The following is an 18,650-nucleotide window of genomic DNA, read 5'->3' on the forward strand; positions in this document are numbered from 1 at the left end:
CAGCCACTCCCTACCACACTGCGTTCAGGTTCGTGCAGTGCTTCATTTGTGGTGGAGCACGATAGTAACACTCATCCATTTGGAGTTCAAGCTGTTCTTTGAAAGATAATACCGAAAATACACTGGCTTTGGACCTTAACTGGAGAATACTGAGGTAGCTGTCCGCGCAGGAACTTCTCAGACTAGTAACCAAAACATATGGCTTCTAAAAGACCTCTTCCTCGGGGAAACAATAAAAGGCATTTGTTCCGGAGCCTAGGATGGCATGTTTTCCTTTATCTGACTGGAATTATTGTTGTTCGCGGACAAGTGCGGTACTCTATTCCCGAGGAGATGAAGAAAGGCTCACCTATCTGTAACGTAGCGCAAGATTTAGGGCTCGATGTGACCAGGCTGCGAGCGGGCCGTGCCCGCATGGTGACTGGAGAGGGCTTTCAGTACACAGAGCTTAATATAGACAAAGGTATTCTAGTCGTCAAAGAGAGAATAGACCGAGAGAAGCTCTGTGGCGACATCACACCATGCAGTTTCAGCTTCGAGATCATTCTAGAGAACCCAATGGAATTACATCAGGTAACGGTTGAAATTCTGGATGTAAATGACAATGCCCCAATATTTCGAAAAAATGAAATCAGTTTCGAAATAAGCGAGTCGGCCGCTCTTGGTTCGCGCTTTGTTTTGGCAAGTGCGGATGATGCTGATGTTGGACAAAATGACCTGCAAACGTATATGTTAAGTGAAAACGAACATTTCGTTTTGAGGCAGCATTCTAACCCAGATGGTAGCAAATATGCAGAAATGGTTCTTCAGAAAGCGTTGGATAGAGAGGAGCGTCCCAATCTCTCTCTAAAGCTAATCGCTGTTGATGGAGGAAATCCGCAGAGGTCTGGCACTGTGAATATAGATGTAACTGTATTAGATGTAAATGATAACGCGCCTGTTTTTAACCAGACAGTATACAAAGCAACAGTGCTGGAAAACACTCAGCAAGGTACTTATATTACAACTGTTAATGCCACTGATGCAGATAGTGGTACAAACGGACAAATAGTTTTTTCATTTTCCGATCTGAAGGAACATTTGACAGACATATTTAGCATTGACGAGAGCACTGGTTCGGTGTATGTCGCAGGGACTATCGATTTTGAAAAAGACAAAAGATATGAAATAAGAATTGAAGCTAAAGACCAGGGTGGTTTGACAGGTACAAGTAAGCTGGTGATTGACGTCACTGATGTCAATGATAACGCTCCTGTAATCAGTGTCATGTCTTTTTCGAGTCCTGTGTCTGAGGATTCGCCAGTAGGTACTACAGTTGCTATTATTAACGTCAAAGACTTAGATTCAGGCACAAATGGTGAAGTAACCTGTTCTGTTGACAGTTGGCTGCCCTTTAAAATTAAGTCATCCCTTGCTAACTACTACACCTTGGTTACAGATATGGTTTTTGACCGAGAAAAAGTGCCAGAATACAAGATTACTATAACAGCTATTGACAGGGGATCACCACCCCTATCTAACTCAAAAACTTTGCAACTGAAATTATCTGATGTCAATGACAATCCTCCAGTTTTTAATCAGAGCAGCTACAATACCACAGTAATGGAGAACAACCCTCCAGGGAAGCCAATATTAACAGTAATTGCAAGTGACGCAGACTGGAATCAAAATGCGAGGGTCTCATATTTTTTAGAGGAAATTCATATCAGTGGAACCCCAGTGTCTTCTTATGTATCGGTTAACTCAGAAACTGGGGTTTTACATGCTGCATGCACATTTGATTATGAAAAAATGAAGTTTCTACAAATTGTTGTGAAAGCACAAGATGGAGGCACTCCTCCTTTAAAAAGCAATGTGACTGTAAATGTTTTAATCCAAGATCAGAATGATAACACACCACAGATCCTTTATCCAGTACAGACTGGTGGCTCTCTGGTGGCTGAAATAATGCCTCGTTCAGCAGATGTGGGCTATCTTGTTACTAAAGTGGTGGCTGTAGATGTGGACTCTGGACAGAACGCCTGGCTCTCATATAAAATGCTGAAAACCACAGAGAGAGCGCTGTTTGACGTCGGATTGCAAAATGGAGAAGTAAGAACTATTCGCCAAATCAGTGATAAAGATGCTGTGAAACAAAGACTTACTGTTGTGGTGGAAGACAACGGCCAGCCCCCCCGTTCAGCTACAGTTATTGTTAACGTTGCCGTGGGGGACAGCTTCCCTGAAGTGCTCTCAGAGTTTACTGACTTGACATATAATAAGGATTACAATGAAAAACTGACTTTTTACCTTGTCCTGGCCTTGGCTGTGGTTTCATTTCTTTTCATAACTTGCTTAGTGGTTATAATATCAGTGAAAATCCACAGATGGAGACAATCTCACATGTACTATGAGCCTACTCTCCCAGTCATTCCGTACTATCCACCACTTTATGCAGACACTGGAAATACAGGGACTCTACAGCATATACCTAATTACGAGATGTACAGGACAACTGATTCCAGAAAGAGTGACTGTAAGTTTGCTGGACCCTGTGGCCAAAGTGTTTTGGTTATCGATTCCAGTTCTACAGGAGCAATGACGCATGCATGCAGCAACAAACACATCCTGGATGAGGCCAACTCTCAGTTAGAGGTAATTACATGTACCTGACAAACTGGCATAGGAAACAAAACTGTGTGCAGTCTACACTTTTTCTGCACTGTGGTGGCTATTAAATGTACTTGCAACTACCTCTCTCTCTCTCTCTCTCTCTCTCTCTCTCTCTCTCTCTCTGTTTGTCTTTGTATATGTCTGTCTGTCTTGAACATAACAAATATAATACATTACCTTTGGAACTACAATATATTGCATTGTCATGCAACTCTAAGTGTCTGTTAGAGGTATATGTGATACCTGCTCGAAAACACACAAATAGACCTTGAGAATGAATAAGATTTGCCTCCAGAATGCTATATTATTATTTTTATTTATTTATTTTTATTAATTATTTTATTTATTTGTACAAGAAACACCATTGTTATCGCACATTATCGATGATTGTTCTGTTGGCTTGATTGCTTTTTACTTTTTCTGAATCCGAGAGGGCAGCATGAAGACAAGAAAGAGATTGAGTGAGGGAGAGCGAGGCCTTGCAACTGTGTGTGTGTGTGTGTGTGTGTGTATGTTTGTGACCAGCCTGTTATCTGCCAGATATCCCATTATCTGCTCAGTCTGAGATTTTTCACCATTGGATATATATATAGGATTCACTATCCCTTGAAAATTTATCATGTTTTTAAGACTGCTCTGTTTGTACAGGGCTTGTAATTGAGGGTGATGTTGGTGAGGTTCTTTGTACATGTTTCACATTTAGGTTTTCCAGCATAAGCTTATAAGCAACTATTGTTCAGCTTTACTATATCAAATTTATTTTCAGAGCTCTTAAATGTTATTAATGGGACAAGACACGTATAAAATCTTTTCAACAAATACAGATACAAATACAAATAATGGCCCCAATGCACACCCCTTGCATGTATTACTTACATATTTATGTATCTATCTGCCTGTCTGTCTGTCTGTACCTGCCTAGATGTGCAATGCTAAACCTGAGCAAACTGTGCAATCCCATGAATATTGTGATATGAGTTGCTCTGGAGGTCTATTCAGTCATTTCAAGGAATAGCTTAACGCTGTAAGTTCTGTTTTCGGACTGTGAGTGCCGCTGTAGGTCAATACTTCAGTGTGTAATCAGGGTTGCTATCAGTGAGCCTGGGCCCCACCCCAGCCATTACGTGCCGTGCAGTTCTAATCCTCGTGTTAAGCATTTCAGTGCTCTGTGCCGTGGAAAAAGAAGGTGCAGACAGTGCCAATACAGGATTAAAATACAACACCCATTGTAACTGCGGAAAGTGGGATCGAAGAATTTACGGAGAGTATTCTTGGATTTGTACGATGGCTGCTGCGGTGCTGTTTCTGTATATGGGCCACACCGGATGGCAGTTTTGTCGTAGTTTACTGGTTATCTGTGTTATATTTTTCTGCTCACCTGTTTCGGGACAGATCCGGTATTCTATTCCGGAGGAGATGAAGAAAGGTTCTCTCATTGGTAACGTAGCACAAGACCTGGGGCTCAATCTGAGGAGGTTGAAAACAGGACGAGCCCGTATTGTTACCGGAGAAAGCGTTCAGTACACAGAGCTTAATACAGACAAAGGGCTTCTGGTCGTCAGGGAAAGAATAGACCGAGAGCAGCTTTGTGCAGACATCACGCCGTGTAGCTTTAGTATCGAGATAATTTTGGAGAATCCGATGGAATTGCATCGTGTCGTAGTTGAAATTCTTGACGAAAATGATCACGCCCCAACCTTTCAAAACATGAATTTAAAATTTGAAATTAGTGAGTCGGCTGTAGTTGGATCTCGTTTTGTGCTGGAGAGCGCAGATGATCCAGATGTGGGAACTAACGCCCTGCAGAATTACATACTAACGCAAAATGATTATTTTAGTTTAAAGGAGCATACGAATCCTGACGGCACTAGATATGCAGAAATGCTTCTTCAGAAAGCGTTAGATAGAGAGGAGCGTCCCAATCTCTCTTTGAAGCTAGTCGCGGTAGATGGTGGAAATCCGCAGAAGTCTGGGACAGTAAATATAGATGTAACTGTATTAGATGTTAATGACAATGCGCCAGTGTTCAACCAAACAGTTTATAGAGCATTTGTGAGTGAAAACGCTCCGAAAGGTACCTATATCACAACCGTTAATGCTACTGATGCTGATATTGGATCGAGTAGCCAGATAACTTACTACTTTTCAAAGCTGAAAGGAAATATTGCGGAAATATTTAAAATTAATGACACTACAGGAGTGATCTCTGTCTCAGGACAAATTGATTATGAAACAGATAAACGATACGAAGTTAGAGTTGAGGCCAAAGATCAAGGAGGTTTAACAGATTCCAGTAAAGTTATAATCGATGTGATAGACATAAACGATAATGCACCGGTGATCAATATAATGTCTTTCTCAAGTCCTGTTACAGAGGATGCTCCTCTCGGTACCACAGTTGCCATTATCAACATTAAAGACTTGGATTCCGAAAGATACGGAAAGATCATCTGTTCAATAAGTGATGGAATGCCTTTTCAGTTACGGTCCTCGCTCTCAAACTATTATTATCTCATTACAGCCGGTTATTTTGACCGTGAGACTACCAGAGTATAACATAACTATCACAGCCACAGACTCTGGTGCGCCACCTCTCTCGAGCTCCAGTGTTTTACGTCTGCTAATATCCGACGTCAATGATAATGCTCCAGTGTTTGATCAGGGCACGTACTCCGTTTACGTGACAGAAAATAACTCTCCGGGAATGTCCATATTCACTGTCAAGGCACGAGATTTAGACTGGAATCAAAACGCACGAATTTCCTATTTTCTAGAGGACACGCATATCGGTGGAAGCCTTGCATCCTCTTTCATATCAGTTAATTCTGAAACTGGCATTCTATACGCCTTGCGCTCATTTGATTATGAACAAATTAAGTTGCTCACATTTGTGATTAAAGCACAAGATGGCGGTTCTCCTCCATTAAGTAGTAACGTAACGGTGAATCTTTTGATTCAGGACCAGAATGACAACACACCCCAGGTTTTGTACCCCGTACAGACTGGTGGCTCTCTGGTGGCTGAAATAGTGCCTCGTTCAGCAGATGTGGGCTATCTTGTCACTAAAGTGGTGGCTGTAGATGTGGACTCTGGTCAGAATGCCTGGCTCTCATACAAACTTCTCAAAGCTGCAGACAGACCACTGTTTGAAGTTGGATTACAGAATGGAGAAGTAAGAACTGTACGTCAAGTAACTGATAAAGATGCTGTGAAACAAAGGCTTACTGTTGTAGTGGAGGACAACGGCCAGCCCTCTCGTTCAACAACTGTCAATGTTAACGTTGCGGTGGCGGATACCTTCCCCGAAATGCTGTCGGAATTTACTGATTTTACGCAGGACAAGCACAAGGACGACAAGTTGACTTTTTATTTAATTCTAGCCTTGGCCATAGTTTCTTTTCTCTTGTTGACGTCACTCACTGTTATAATATCTGTTAAAATTTACAGATGGAGACAATCTCGTGTGTGTTATCAGTCTAATCTTCCGGTTATCCCATACTATCCACCCTGTTACGCAGACATCGGGGGTAGAGGGACTTTGCAGCACATGTCTAATTACGAGGTATGTGGGACCACTGATTCCCGAAAGAGTGTCAGTGATTTCTTCACACCCTGTCGTCAGGATGTGATGATAGTAGACCCTAGTACTACAGGAACGATGAGGTGTGCATACAGCGACAAAAACATCCTGGATGAGCCCGACTCACTCTTAAAGGTAAATATCATACGGTGATACTGGTCGCTAGTTGTCCTTCTCCAAATTCCTAAGTCTCTCTCTGTCTCTCTGTCTCTCTCTCTCTCGGTCACTCGCTCTATCTATCTATCTATCTATCTATCTATCTATCTGCAAATATGAACTATTGTAACTGTAACTTCTTCGCTGTCGAAAAAAACCCGGAAAATATTACGATCATCTTTGTGTTTAGCCAGTTGACTTCCTTTCAGTTGGGCTATGTTGCATTTTTAGTAAAGGAAAAAAACATGGATTTTATGCACTTTTCTTGAGAAGTTGCCTAACTCTTCATTTCACATTCGAAACTGTTTACCATTTCACATGTATTTCAACTTATTAATCGTGTGTCGGCTTATTCGACGATAATGTGCTAGGTAGTGTTTGAGTCTGTTGTAGTACTCCACTAGTTGTAGTAGTAGCAGTAGTAGTATACTGTGCACAAAAAGAAGCTATACATATTTTACTCTATACCCCATATATTTGATGATTTGACCTTTTTTAATGTCAGTCTTCAATTTTCCCTTGTGCTTTATTTCAACAATTAAGGCCTCATCGTAAAACGTGGTGTGCCGTTACATGTGTCGATCCCAAGTAGATTTTCAGTACTTTTTACTGGACAGCAACACTCGCTGTTGCCATCGAGTTGTTGCCACCGATAATCTACATTTTCAAAAATTAATGCGCTCCTGCATGTTTGTTGTCTACAGTTAACATAATACAAAAGGTTTAAAACATTTTGAATTTTACTGAAAAAGAAGAAGAAGAACGCTACGCACTGCATTGAGTTCGTTATTCTGTCTTTTGAGCTCTAAGTGCCGCTGTTGGTCAATGAAAAAAACATACTCACAGTTCTCTCTGTGATATGGCCACTCCCCACTATAGCTGAAATGAGAGAGGCTCACTCTGCGCTTCATTCGAGGTGGGCCTGGGCCAGCACAGTTTTCCAGTCAGTCCTTTAGCTATCACAGTATTATGAGATCATCCGTTCAGACAAGAGCTGCACATGGGCTAAGGATGAACTTGAATTGAAGAATATTTCATTGTATGCTTGTTCTGAGGAATTACGTTTTCGAGTGAACACCAACTGGAATCCATGGCTTGTGAGCAATTTCGTCCGCTGGGAGGGGATAAGTGTTATTTGTTTCGAGCACTGCGATGGCAACTGATTGTTTTTCTCAGTGTAGTTACTGTGGTTCGTGGACAAATCCGGTATTCCATTCCTGAGGAGATGAAGAAAGGTTCGCTTGTAGGTAATATTGCACAAGATCTTGGAATTGATTTAAAAAGGCTACGAACGGGCCGAGCTCGTATCGTTACAGCAGAGAATATTCAGTACATAGATCTTAGGATAGACAAAGGGATTCTAGTCGTCAATGAGAGAATAGACCGAGAGGTACTTTGTGGCGACATAATACCATGTAGCTTCAGCTTTGAGATCATCTTAGAGAACCCAATGGAACTTCATCAGGTAACGGTTGAAATTGTAGATGTAAATGACAATTCTCCGATATTTAGGAAAAGCAACGTAACATTCGATATAAGTGAGTCAGCCACTTTAGGGTCTCGCTTTCTATTAGAGCGTGCGCACGACCCGGATGTAGGAATAAATGCTCTTCAAAATTACATTTTATCGCCAAATGAAAATTTTGTTTTGAAACAGCACACTAGTCCTGATGGTAGTAGATACGCAGAAATGATACTCCAGAAATCCTTGGATAGGGAAGAAAACCCGAATCTCACTTTAAAATTAATCGCTGTCGACGGCGGAAATCCCCAGAAGTCTGGTACTGTAAATATAGATGTCATGGTACTGGATGCGAATGATAACGCGCCAGTGTTTAACCAGACTTTATACAGGGCTGCAGTAAAGGAAAACGCCCCGAAAGGGACCTACATTATAACTGTTAATGCAACTGATGCAGACACAGGCAGCAATGGTGTTATTAATTTTTATTTATCCATTCTGAAAGATAATTTGGATGAAATTTTCAGCATAGATGAGGCCACGGGTGCAGTGACCGTCAAAGGGTTAATAGATTATGAAAAAAATAAAAAATATGAGATTATGGTTGAGGCAAAAGACCAAGGTGGATTAACGGACTCGAGCAAAGTCATACTCGATGTTATTGACGTCAATGATAACGCACCGGTTATCAATATAATGTCTTTTTTGAGCCCCGTGTCCGAGGATGTTCCCATTGGAACCACGATTGCGATTTTCAACATCAAAGACTCCGATTCAGAGAGAAATGGGCAAGTCACCTGTACTATAAGTAATGGTTTGCCATTTAAGATAGCATCATCGCTTTCCAACTATTACACTTTGATCACAGACGCGCCCTTTGATAGAGAGAGTGTGTTCGAATACAACATAACCGTTACTGCAACAGATTCAGGCTCACCACCTCTTTCGACCTCCAAGACTTTGCATCTTAAAGTGTCTGATGTCAATGATAATGCTCCGGTGTTCAGTCAGAGTGCCTATTTTGTTTACGTCACTGAAAATAACTCACCTGGATTGTCCATATTCACTGTTAACGCGAAGGATTCAGATTCGAATCAAAACGCAAGAATTTCATACTTTGTCTATGACTCGCAAAAAAATGGAAACCCAGTCTCCTCGTATGTTTCACTTAACTCTGAAAATGGGGTTTTAACGGCAGTGAGCTCATTTGACTATGAACAAATTAAGCAGCTTAGTTTCGTGGTTAAAGCGCAGGACAGTGGCTCACCTTCTTTGAGTTCTAATACAACAGTGAATGTAATCATTCAAGATCAGAATGATAACGCACCTCAGGTTCTCTACCCAATACAGACTGGTGGCTCTCTGGTGGCTGAAATGGTGCCTCGTTCAGCAGATGTAGGGTACCTTGTCACTAAAGTGGTGGCCGTAGATGTGGACTCTGGACAGAATGCCTGGCTCTCATACAAACTGCTGAAAACCACAGACAGGGCACTGTTTGAAGTGGGATTACAAAATGGAGAAGTAAGAACTATTCGCCAAATCAGTGATAAAGATGCTGTAAAGCAAAGGCTCACTATTGTAGTGGAAGATAATGGCCAGCCCCCCCGTTCAACGACAGTCAACGTTAACGTGGTGGTGGCGGACAACTTCCCTGAAGTGCTCTCAGAGTTCACAGACTTTACACATGACAAGGATTACAATGGCAAACTGACTTTTTACCTTGTCCTGGCCTTGGCTGCGGTTTCATTTCTCTTCATAACTTGCTTAGTGGTTATAATATCAGTGAAAATCCACAGATGGAGACAGTCCCGTATGTATCATCAGTCCAGTCTTCCGATAATTCCCTACTATCCACCACGTTACGCAGATGTCGGGGGTACAGGAACTTTGCAACATGTGTATAATTATGAGGTATGCAGAACGACTGATTCTAGAAAGAGTGACAGTAATTTTCACAGAGCCTGTAGCCAGAACATAATGATTGTGGACCCAAGTTTTACAAATACCTTGGAGCATCCCCACAGTGACCTAAACATCCTGGATGAGCCTGAATGTTCAATAGAGGTGAGTAGCATTATTTTCTCTGACAAACTTGAGCAATGGACGCTCTCCTGCCTGAACCTGTCATTTGAACTGGAGAAACAGATTAGACTAATCCCTCATATCCATGTAATAATTTCCTTAATTTAATTTGTCCTTCATATTATTCATCTTGTTTGATAATTACAGTGCCATGATGAGTATGGGTGTTTGGTTGGTGGTATCATGCATAGAAAAAGGAGTAAAATCTGTGAAATTGTTCAACTTTCAAGATTCACATGTTTGGTCACCAACAAAGCAGCCATTTTGGGGAAACAGTGCTAATATCCCAGCATGTTTTGTTTTGTTATAGGTGTATGTCAATATTTTGCGGGCTAGTCCCTCTAATTGGTCTTGTTACTCTTTGGGGAATTACAACCTTAAATATGTATGCAGAAATATGCACATTTAACATGAATGAGATTTACGTTGCCATTGTAATGTTGACTTTGATGATACTCTCTAGTGGATGCTGAGTAAAATAGTAGTCTGAAGTTTGACTCTTAAGGCCATCTATGAAGGGGTGTGCCCAGATTGTGGAAAGATTGCTCAGTTTGGTAGGGACAAGCTAATTTGATCCGACACTCTACTAGTTTAGGACTCACAGGGTGGCTCTTGATCAGTGAATTAGTTATTTAGCTCCTTTGACATATGCTACAATTCTGTGATTATTTAATGGAAATTATGGCTATTTTATTTTTGATACAACTCAGTTTCATATTACTGCAATGTAATCACAGATGACCTTTTTGACCATGAGATTGTATCAGAACATAAAGGTTACATACTCCAGTTCCAGTTCCAGTTCCAGTACTCTATTCAGCTCCGAAACTCTGCACCTCAGTGTCTGCTGTTAATGCTAACACTCCAGTGTTTGATCAGGGTACATCTTCTACTGACATCAATGAAAATAATTCCCCAGGATATTTACCATCACTGCATGAGCCTCATCGCAGTTTGTTATTGAGCCATACTATAGCACATCTCATCCTCTGGGGGAGATGTTTTCTTTGTCCTTGCAAAAGTTCTTTAATTCAAATAAAGAGAATGTAGCATCCATTAGGCTCTCAAATGTATTGCATTTCTGCATCGCTCCCAGTATTATTAGGTTGTTTTCATTGTGTGATCAACACTTCAGGCGTTATTGGCTACACACCATACATTCACACTAATATCTAACTGGAAACACACAACGTACTCACGGTTGTGACATATCGCTGCCCGCTGTGAGTTTAACATGCTGACTTACATAAATCGCAAACATAAACAACGCACCTCATACTTTAGTATAGGTAAGCATGTGACATTTGCAGTGTAGGTATGCCTCGACACAGGTTGGGGTCTGTGGATACAAAGAAGCCATAAACTGTTTTCAGCTCTGTCGTGTGCAGTTACTCCGCCGTATACGTAGCCATTCATTATTACGAGTGACGCACTCTAGTTAATTTCCGTATTCAGGGCAGTCAACTTATGTAGCCTATCCTACATCATGGAGCAAAGCCACGTTTTAATTCAAGTTGCTATTTCGTGACAGTTGTTACTAAATGATCAACTTCCCTATACTTGTCTTGTCACGCTCTTTGCTCTAAAATCAAACTTTGCAGTGGTCACAACTGATGTAATTTTTAGCTATCGCAGGTATGCACCTGGTTAGATGACTTAAACTGTGTTTTAGCGCAAGATGCTGTACCTTCACCATGTTTAGTCTGTTTGACTGAGAAGAAGCTGTTGGTTTTATTTTCGGGCTCTGAGTGCCGCTGTTGATCAGTGTAACAGCTCTGAGGCGTTTTTTCCTTTTAGCTCAGTACGCAATTGGTCCTGCCCACCCACTGGCTGGATTCATGCAATGACTTGTTCACTTTCCGCTTCATACGAGACGGAGCAGAAGAAAAAGACAGTTACATTGCTCCCTTCCTTACATTTATAATAGAAAAGGATGGGAAGATAAATGCATTGATAGGCCAGGATAATTTTTTTCTCTTTTAATCGCTTTTATTGGAAACGTTTTACAGAGATTCTCTGGATTTCATTTGCGATAGCATATTGGACCACGTCTGCTGAACAATGCAGTGGCAAGTAATATTTTATCTGACGTATTTTTATCATTTGGTGATATGTCAAATCCGTTATTCTATTCCGGAGGAGTTAAAGAAAGACTCAGTTATCGGCAATATAGCGCAAGACCTGGGGCTCGATTTGCAGAGGTTGCGAACGGGCCGAGCCCGTATCGTGCCTGGAGAAAGCATCCAGTACACAGAGCTTAAGACAGACAAAGGGATTTTAGTCGTCAGCGAGAGAATAGACCGAGAACACCTTTGTGGAGACATTTCACCATGTAGCCTTAGCTTCGAGATCATTCTAGAGAATCCCATAGAATTGCACCGTATTACAGTAGAAATTCTTGATGTCAACGATAATGCACCGACTTTCCGTGAAAAAGATATTGTATTTGAAATTAGCGAATCTGCTGTTTTGGGTTCGCGCTTCATTTTGCCAATAGCAGAGGACCCAGACGTCGGAAATAATGCTTTGCAAGATTACATAGTATCTCCGAATGATAATTTTGTAATTAAGCAGCATTCTAATCCAGATGGTGGTAAATATGCAGAACTGGTTATTGTAAAAACACTAGACAGAGAAGACCATCACAGTCTCTCTTTAAAACTAGTAGCTGTGGATGGCGGAGATCCGCAAAGGTCTGGTACAGTTAATATAGATGTTACTGTATTAGATGTGAATGACAACGCGCCAGTGTTTAACCAGACAGTATATAAGGCTGTTGTGATGGAGAATGCCCCAAAGGGCACCTATATTACAACAGTTAATGCGACTGATGCAGATAGTGGAACAAATTGTCAAATATCTTATTCATTTTCCAGTTTGAAGGAGCATTTGGTGGACACATTTAGTATTAATGAGTCTACTGGTATAGTGTCGGTCACAGGCAATGTTGATTTCGAAAAAGAGAAACGTTATGAAATCAGGGTTCAGGCGAAAGACCAAGGTGGACTGAGTGATACCAGCAAAGTTATTATTGAAGTGCTTGACGTGAACGATAATGCACCAATTATGAACGTAATGTCTTTCACAAACCCTGTGTCGGAAGACTCTCCTCTTGGAACCACAATTGCTGTTATCAATGTGAAAGATGCCGATGCTGAGAGAAATGGCCAAGTGATTTGCTCTATAGATCGTAATCTCCCTTTTAAGATAAAATCGACTCTTACAAATTACTACACTTTGATTACAGACACATTTCTTGACAGGGAAAATGTGTCAGAATACAACATAACAGTAACAGCGATCGATGAAGGTGTACCACCTCTCTTGAGCTCGACGACATTACGCCTGCGTGTGTCTGATGTAAATGATAACGCTCCATTGTTCGAGCAGCAATCCTATGTCGCTTACCTTAGAGAAAATAATTCCCCTGGACTGTCAATAATCTCCGTAAGAGCGAGGGACTCAGACTGGAACCACAACGCAAGAATTTCATATTTTTTAGACGATGTGATGGTGACTGACAGCCCAGTATCCTCATATATATCCATCAACTCTGAAACTGGAGTTGTACACGCAGTGCGCTCATTTGACTATGAACAAATAAAGAAACTAAGAATCAGGGTAAAAGCGCAAGACGGCGGGTCTCCTCCTTTAAGCAGTGATACAACACTGGATATAATCATTCAAGACCAGAATGACAATGTGCCTCAGGTTTTGTATCCAGTACAGACTGGTGGCTCTCTGGTGGCTGAAATGGTGCCTCGTTCAGCAGATATAGGGTACCTTGTCACTAAAGTGGTGGCTGTTGATGTGGACTCTGGACAGAATGCATGGCTCTCATATAAACTGCTGAAAGCGACAGAGAAGTCATTGTTTGAAGTTGGACTACAGAATGGAGAAATAAGAACAATTCGCCAAATCAGTGATAAAGATTCTGTAAAACAAAGGCTCACTATTGTAGTACACGACAACGGACAGCCCTCTCGTTCAGTTTCCGTGAATGTGAATGTGGTAGTGGCGGACAGTTTCCCTGAAGCACTCTCGGAGTTCACGGATTTTACGCATGAAAAGGATTACAAGGACAACTTGACTTTTTACCTAATATTAGCATTGGCTGCGGTTTCATTTCTCTTCATAACTTGCTTAGTGGTTATAATATCAGTTAAAATGTACAGATGGAGACAAGCTGAGAAGTACTATAAATCTAATCTCCCGGTGATTCCGTACTACCCACCGCGTTACGCAGACGTCGGTGGTACAGGAACTTTGCAACACATGTATAATTATGACATGTGCAGAACGACTGATTCCCGAAAGAGTGACAGTACTGTCCTCGGTCCCTGTACTCGCACTGTCTTGATTTCAGACCACACTTCCACAGGAACGATGCAGCGTCCGCACATTGAAAAAAACATCCTGGATGAATCAGACTCTCAATTAGAGGTGAGTATTTTTGAACATAAGATATAGTAAACATCGGAAATTTACAAAAATGTTATAAATGACCCATGTAAATAAGATCGATGCCACCTCCTAGTAAATATACAAACGTTCTTGGGAACTGTAAGCTAGCATAACTGACGCCCCCAAAACGCCACTGAACGCTTACAAGTTCACTGTACGTTTAAGTACGTTTTTTGTATGGGTGGTCGCCCACAAATGATATTTCATTCAGTTATGTAAAATAGATGCTTCAGTATTCATATATCGCAATACTTAGTGAGCCTAACGCTGTACATGTTCAGTTCTGTAACTGCCTCGGGTCTTTTCGCACTACAAAATCTACCTGCTTGTCTCGTCTCAGCTTTACGCATAAGCTTTGACCTTTGCCCGTTTCACAGTGTCTTCTTCTTTTTTTATCCCTTTTGAAGTCTAGATTACTGAAGAAGAAAGAAAGAAAGAAAGAAAGAAAGAAAGAAAGAAAGAAAGAAAGAAAGTTGCTTATATGATACATTTAGACTTACGATGCTGGTTCAGTTTTGGACTCTAAGTGCCGCTGTTGATCAATGAAACACTGTAAGTGGCGGTTTTTCTACTAGTCTGCATCATCTCCTCCCATTGCTGAGCACAGATCACATTCATTTGAGGCCAGTGCGTGAGAGGATAACATCCGCAGTGGCAATTCTATTTCGATGTATCTAACGGCTACGAATATATGGGATTTAAAGCTTACCAACAGTAATCACCGGGGGACTTGCATAGTTTTTTTTTGGTAAAACAGTTTTGTTTGCTCTGTGGCAACTCAGGAATATAGAGTAACATTTACTCGGGGGCAGCCATCCTGGAAAATGCATTCGCTATTGCTTGTCTTTCTTTCATGGTGCTGTTCTGTGGTTCTTTGTCAAATTCGATACTCTATTCCGGAGGAATTGAAAAAAGGCTCACTTATCGGAAATGTAGCACAAGACCTGGGAATCGAGTTGGACAGACTGCGAGCTGGCCGAGCTCGTATCGTTACTGAAGAAGGCATTCAGTACACAGAACTCAATTTAGACAAAGGGATTCTAGTCGTCAGTGAGAGAATAGACCGAGAGCAACTCTGTGGCGACATCACGCCTTGTAGCTTCAGTTTCGAGATCATCCTAGAGAACCCAATGGAATTACATCAGGTAACGGTTGAAATTCTAGACATAAATGACAATTCCCCTGTTTTTGAGAAAAACACGGTCAGTTTTGAAATCAGCGAATCAGCCACCCTTGGATCAAGCTTCGCTTTAGAGAGCGCGTATGACCCCGATGTACACGTGAATTCATTACAGAATTACATTTTGAAAAAGAACGATAATTTCGTCATAAAACAACACTCGAATCCGAATGGCGGTAAATATGTTGAAATGATTCTTCAGAAAGCATTAGATAGAGAGGAGCATCCCCGTCTCTCTTTAATGCTAATTGCTGTAGACGGCGGAAATCCGCAGAGGTCTGGCACTGTAAATATAGATGTAACTGTATTAGACGTAAATGACAACGCGCCAGTTTTTAACCAAACATTATATAGAGCTACAGTGATGGAAAACGCTCCAAAAGGCACTTACGTTACAAATATTAATGCTACTGATGCAGACAGTGGGTCAGATGGACATATAGTGTACTCTTTTTCTGATCTAAAAGAGCAAGTTAGAGATATCTTCAGTGTTGACGAAAGCACTGGTGTTGTATCTGTTACGGGAAGTATCGATTTTGAAAAAGATAAAGTTTACGAAATTAGACTCAAGGCAAAAGACCAGGGTGGTCTCACAAGTACTAGTAAACTTATTGTTGAAGTTGTTGACGTTAATGACAACGTTCCAACAATAAATGTCATGTCTTTCTCAGGCCATTTGTCTGAAGATTCATCTTCAGGTACCACAGTAGCGATACTCCATGTCAAAGATAAAGACTCGGCGAGAAATGGTCTTGTAACTTGCTCCATAGAAAAAGATCTCCCATTCACCATAAAATCGTCCCTTGCCAACTATTACAATTTAATAACTAATACTGTTCTAGATCGAGAAACAGCATCTGAGTACAATATAACGGTCACAGCAACAGACTCTGGCTTGCCTCCTCTCTCGAGCTCCAAGATTTTGCACCTTAGAGTGACTGATGTGAATGACAACAGTCCAGTGTTTGACCAGGGTACATACTCTGCATATATCTCTGAAAATAACTCTCCAGGAATGTCCATATTTACTGTCAAGGCAAGAGACTCAGACTGGAATCAAAATGCACAAATCTCCTATTTTCTGGAAGACACAGAAATCGGCGGAAGTCCAGTGTCTTCTTTTATATCTATAAATTCTGATACAGGAGTTTTACATGCAGTGCGCTCATTTGACTATGAACAAATGAAACAGCTTTCATTTGTGATAAAAGCACAAGATGGAGGCTCCCCTCCCTTGAGTAGCAATGTGAGTGTGAATATAATGATTCAGGACCAGAATGACAATGCACCCCAGGTTCTCTACCCAGTACAGACTGGTGGCTCTCTGGTGGCTGAAATGGTGCCTCGTTCAGCAGATGTTGGCTATCTTGTCACTAAAGTGGTGGCTGTAGATGTGGACTCTGGACAAAATGCCTGGCTCTCATATAAACTGCTGAAAACCACTGAAAGGGCACTGTTTGAAGTGGGTCTACAGAATGGAGAAATAAGAACTATTCGCCAAGTCACTGATAAAGATGCTGTGAAACAAAGGCTCACTGTTGTAGTGGAGGACAACGGTCAGCCCTCTCGCTCGGCTACAGTCAGTGTCAACGTAGTTGTGGCGGAAAGTTTCCCTGACGTGCTCTCGGAGTTCACAGACTTTACACATGACAAGGATTACAATGACAACCTGACCTTTTACCTAGTCCTGGCCTTGGCTGTAGTTTCATTTCTATTTATTGTGTCCATTATAGCTATACTGTCGGTCAGATGTCACAGATGGAGACATGAGCATATGTATCATAAGTCTAATGCCAATCTCCCAGTTATTCCCTACTATCCCCCTTTTTACACAGACATAGGGAGTGCAGGAACTCTTCAGCAAGTGCACAGTTATGATTTTTGCAGAACAACTGACTCAAGACGGAGCGATCTGAAATATGCCAAACCTTGCAGTCAGAGCACCATTAGTCTGGATGCAAGTGGAACACAAACACTCCTGAATGTGCAGATGGAGAAGCTGACAAATGAGAATTCTGATGATCAGGTGAGCTGCAGTTCATTACTGTGACTGGTCCAATTTTTTGTTAAATGACTGACAGCATTTTTCCACTTTTAAGATACCTGAGTTTGTATTACTGCTTTCATGATTGACTCAGCACCTTCCTTTGAACTGTGCCCTCACCGTTGCAATGCTATCTCTTGCTGACAAACTACAAGATCCTGTTGGAAAATGCACTGTCATTTAAAACTATATTCAATGCGTAAAAGTAAATTATTTCATCCACACATAAGGACATACCGTCTTCTGAACAGATGCAGCTTGCTTCAAATACATATGATAGAAAAGGGTTACATTAAATTGCAGGTGAGAGAGAGAGAGAGAGAGAGAGAGCAACAAATGTAGACATTGATTTTGTAATTGTACAATATACCATATTTTGGATCTTGTGCTATTATGCTTTTATTAGCATTCCATATGCTTTCTTTACATGCAGTATGTATCAGCCCAGCTGAATAGGTGGTGCCCCTATCTCTCCTTGTTGTCCATCCATCTCAAACTAAATACATCTTAATACTGAACAGCTTCATTTGATTGTGGACTAATCAGTGATTGAACTTTTCAATTATTGCAGTGACAAATGATGTGTGCAGTAAACTGATTCATGTGTCACAAACTGGAACTTGTTGGACCATAGTTTTACCGTTAATTGTTGAGTCAGGTGCTGTGGATTGTATTTACAGTCTCTCAGGGAAAAGAGAAACAAAAACACTTGGTGCTTATAGACTGATTATTGTGTTATAGGAATGCTAAATTGATTGTTTTTTTCATTCTGTCTTTGAACAGTTGTTCAGAAAACCCTAAGCATGAATATATCTTGGACATTATTTTCTTAAAGTCGTGCGTTACCGCTGATCGGACTCAGTGTGCCGCTGTTGGTCAGTGTGTCAGTTTAGAGACAGTTTAGATTAGTTCCTCCCCTATCATTACATTAAATTGCAGAGATGAGAAGCCTCAGACTGAGTACCCAGTCCGATCTAAACACAGGCCAGGGGAAATTGTGATCCACTTTTTTTTTTCTCAGGAAAACTGA

The 18,650-nt window shown here is 41.1% G+C and overlaps 5 protein-coding genes across 5 annotated transcripts; all 5 read left to right on the forward strand.

The window, feature by feature from the left end:
- Nucleotides 1-198: 198 nt before the first annotated feature.
- On the forward strand, nt 199-2,652 carry LOC115804951 (protocadherin gamma-A8-like). The gene is made up of 2 exons (XM_030765440.1): nt 199-571; nt 1,859-2,652. Exons 1-2 carry the CDS (start codon nt 199-201, stop codon nt 2,650-2,652), a joined length of 1,167 nt encoding a protein of 388 aa, XP_030621300.1.
- A 1,284-nt stretch (nt 2,653-3,936) lies between these two features.
- On the forward strand, nt 3,937-6,385 carry LOC115804953 (protocadherin gamma-A4-like). Its single transcript, XM_030765441.1, has 2 exons — nt 3,937-4,306; nt 5,592-6,385. Exons 1-2 carry the CDS (start codon nt 3,937-3,939, stop codon nt 6,383-6,385), a joined length of 1,164 nt encoding a protein of 387 aa, XP_030621301.1.
- Nucleotides 6,386-7,478: 1,093 nt separating this feature from the next.
- On the forward strand, nt 7,479-10,277 carry LOC115804954 (protocadherin beta-16-like). The gene is made up of 3 exons (XM_030765442.1): nt 7,479-7,851; nt 9,139-9,914; nt 10,269-10,277. The coding sequence occupies exons 1-3, from the start codon at nt 7,479-7,481 to the stop codon at nt 10,275-10,277; spliced, it is 1,158 nt and encodes a 385-aa protein (XP_030621302.1).
- A 1,716-nt stretch (nt 10,278-11,993) lies between these two features.
- On the forward strand, nt 11,994-14,402 carry LOC115804955 (protocadherin beta-16-like). The gene is made up of 2 exons (XM_030765443.1): nt 11,994-12,312; nt 13,600-14,402. The coding sequence occupies exons 1-2, from the start codon at nt 11,994-11,996 to the stop codon at nt 14,400-14,402; spliced, it is 1,122 nt and encodes a 373-aa protein (XP_030621303.1).
- An 818-nt stretch (nt 14,403-15,220) lies between these two features.
- On the forward strand, nt 15,221-17,626 carry LOC115804956 (protocadherin gamma-A6-like). Its single transcript, XM_030765445.1, has one exon. The coding sequence runs from the start codon at nt 15,221-15,223 to the stop codon at nt 17,624-17,626; it is 2,406 nt and encodes an 801-aa protein (XP_030621305.1).
- The last annotated feature ends 1,024 nt before the right edge of the window (nt 17,627-18,650 follow it).

Source organism: Chanos chanos, chromosome 2 (genome assembly GCF_902362185.1).
Source record: "Chanos chanos chromosome 2, fChaCha1.1, whole genome shotgun sequence".
Classification (NCBI taxonomy): Eukaryota; Metazoa; Chordata; class Actinopteri; order Gonorynchiformes; family Chanidae; genus Chanos; species Chanos chanos.

Bases quoted from the DNA above. Each gene is read 5' to 3' on its own strand.
- LOC115804951 (XM_030765440.1), top strand. From the start codon at position 199: ATGGCTTCTAAAAGACCTCTTCCTCGGGGAAACAATAAAAGGCATTTG. The intron at 572-1,858 runs AGGTAACGGTTG...AAAGCAATGTGA, and splicing joins GAACCCAATGGAATTACATC to CTGTAAATGTTTTAATCCAA.
- LOC115804953 (XM_030765441.1), top strand. From the start codon at position 3,937: ATGGCTGCTGCGGTGCTGTTTCTGTATATGGGCCACACCGGATGGCAG. The intron at 4,307-5,591 runs GTGTCGTAGTTG...GTAGTAACGTAA, and splicing joins GAATCCGATGGAATTGCATC to CGGTGAATCTTTTGATTCAG.
- LOC115804954 (XM_030765442.1), top strand. From the start codon at position 7,479: ATGGCTTGTGAGCAATTTCGTCCGCTGGGAGGGGATAAGTGTTATTTG. The intron at 7,852-9,138 runs AGGTAACGGTTG...GTTCTAATACAA, and splicing joins GAACCCAATGGAACTTCATC to CAGTGAATGTAATCATTCAA.
- LOC115804955 (XM_030765443.1), top strand. From the start codon at position 11,994: ATGCAGTGGCAAGTAATATTTTATCTGACGTATTTTTATCATTTGGTG. The intron at 12,313-13,599 runs GTATTACAGTAG...GCAGTGATACAA, and splicing joins GAATCCCATAGAATTGCACC to CACTGGATATAATCATTCAA.
- LOC115804956 (XM_030765445.1), top strand. From the start codon at position 15,221: ATGCATTCGCTATTGCTTGTCTTTCTTTCATGGTGCTGTTCTGTGGTT.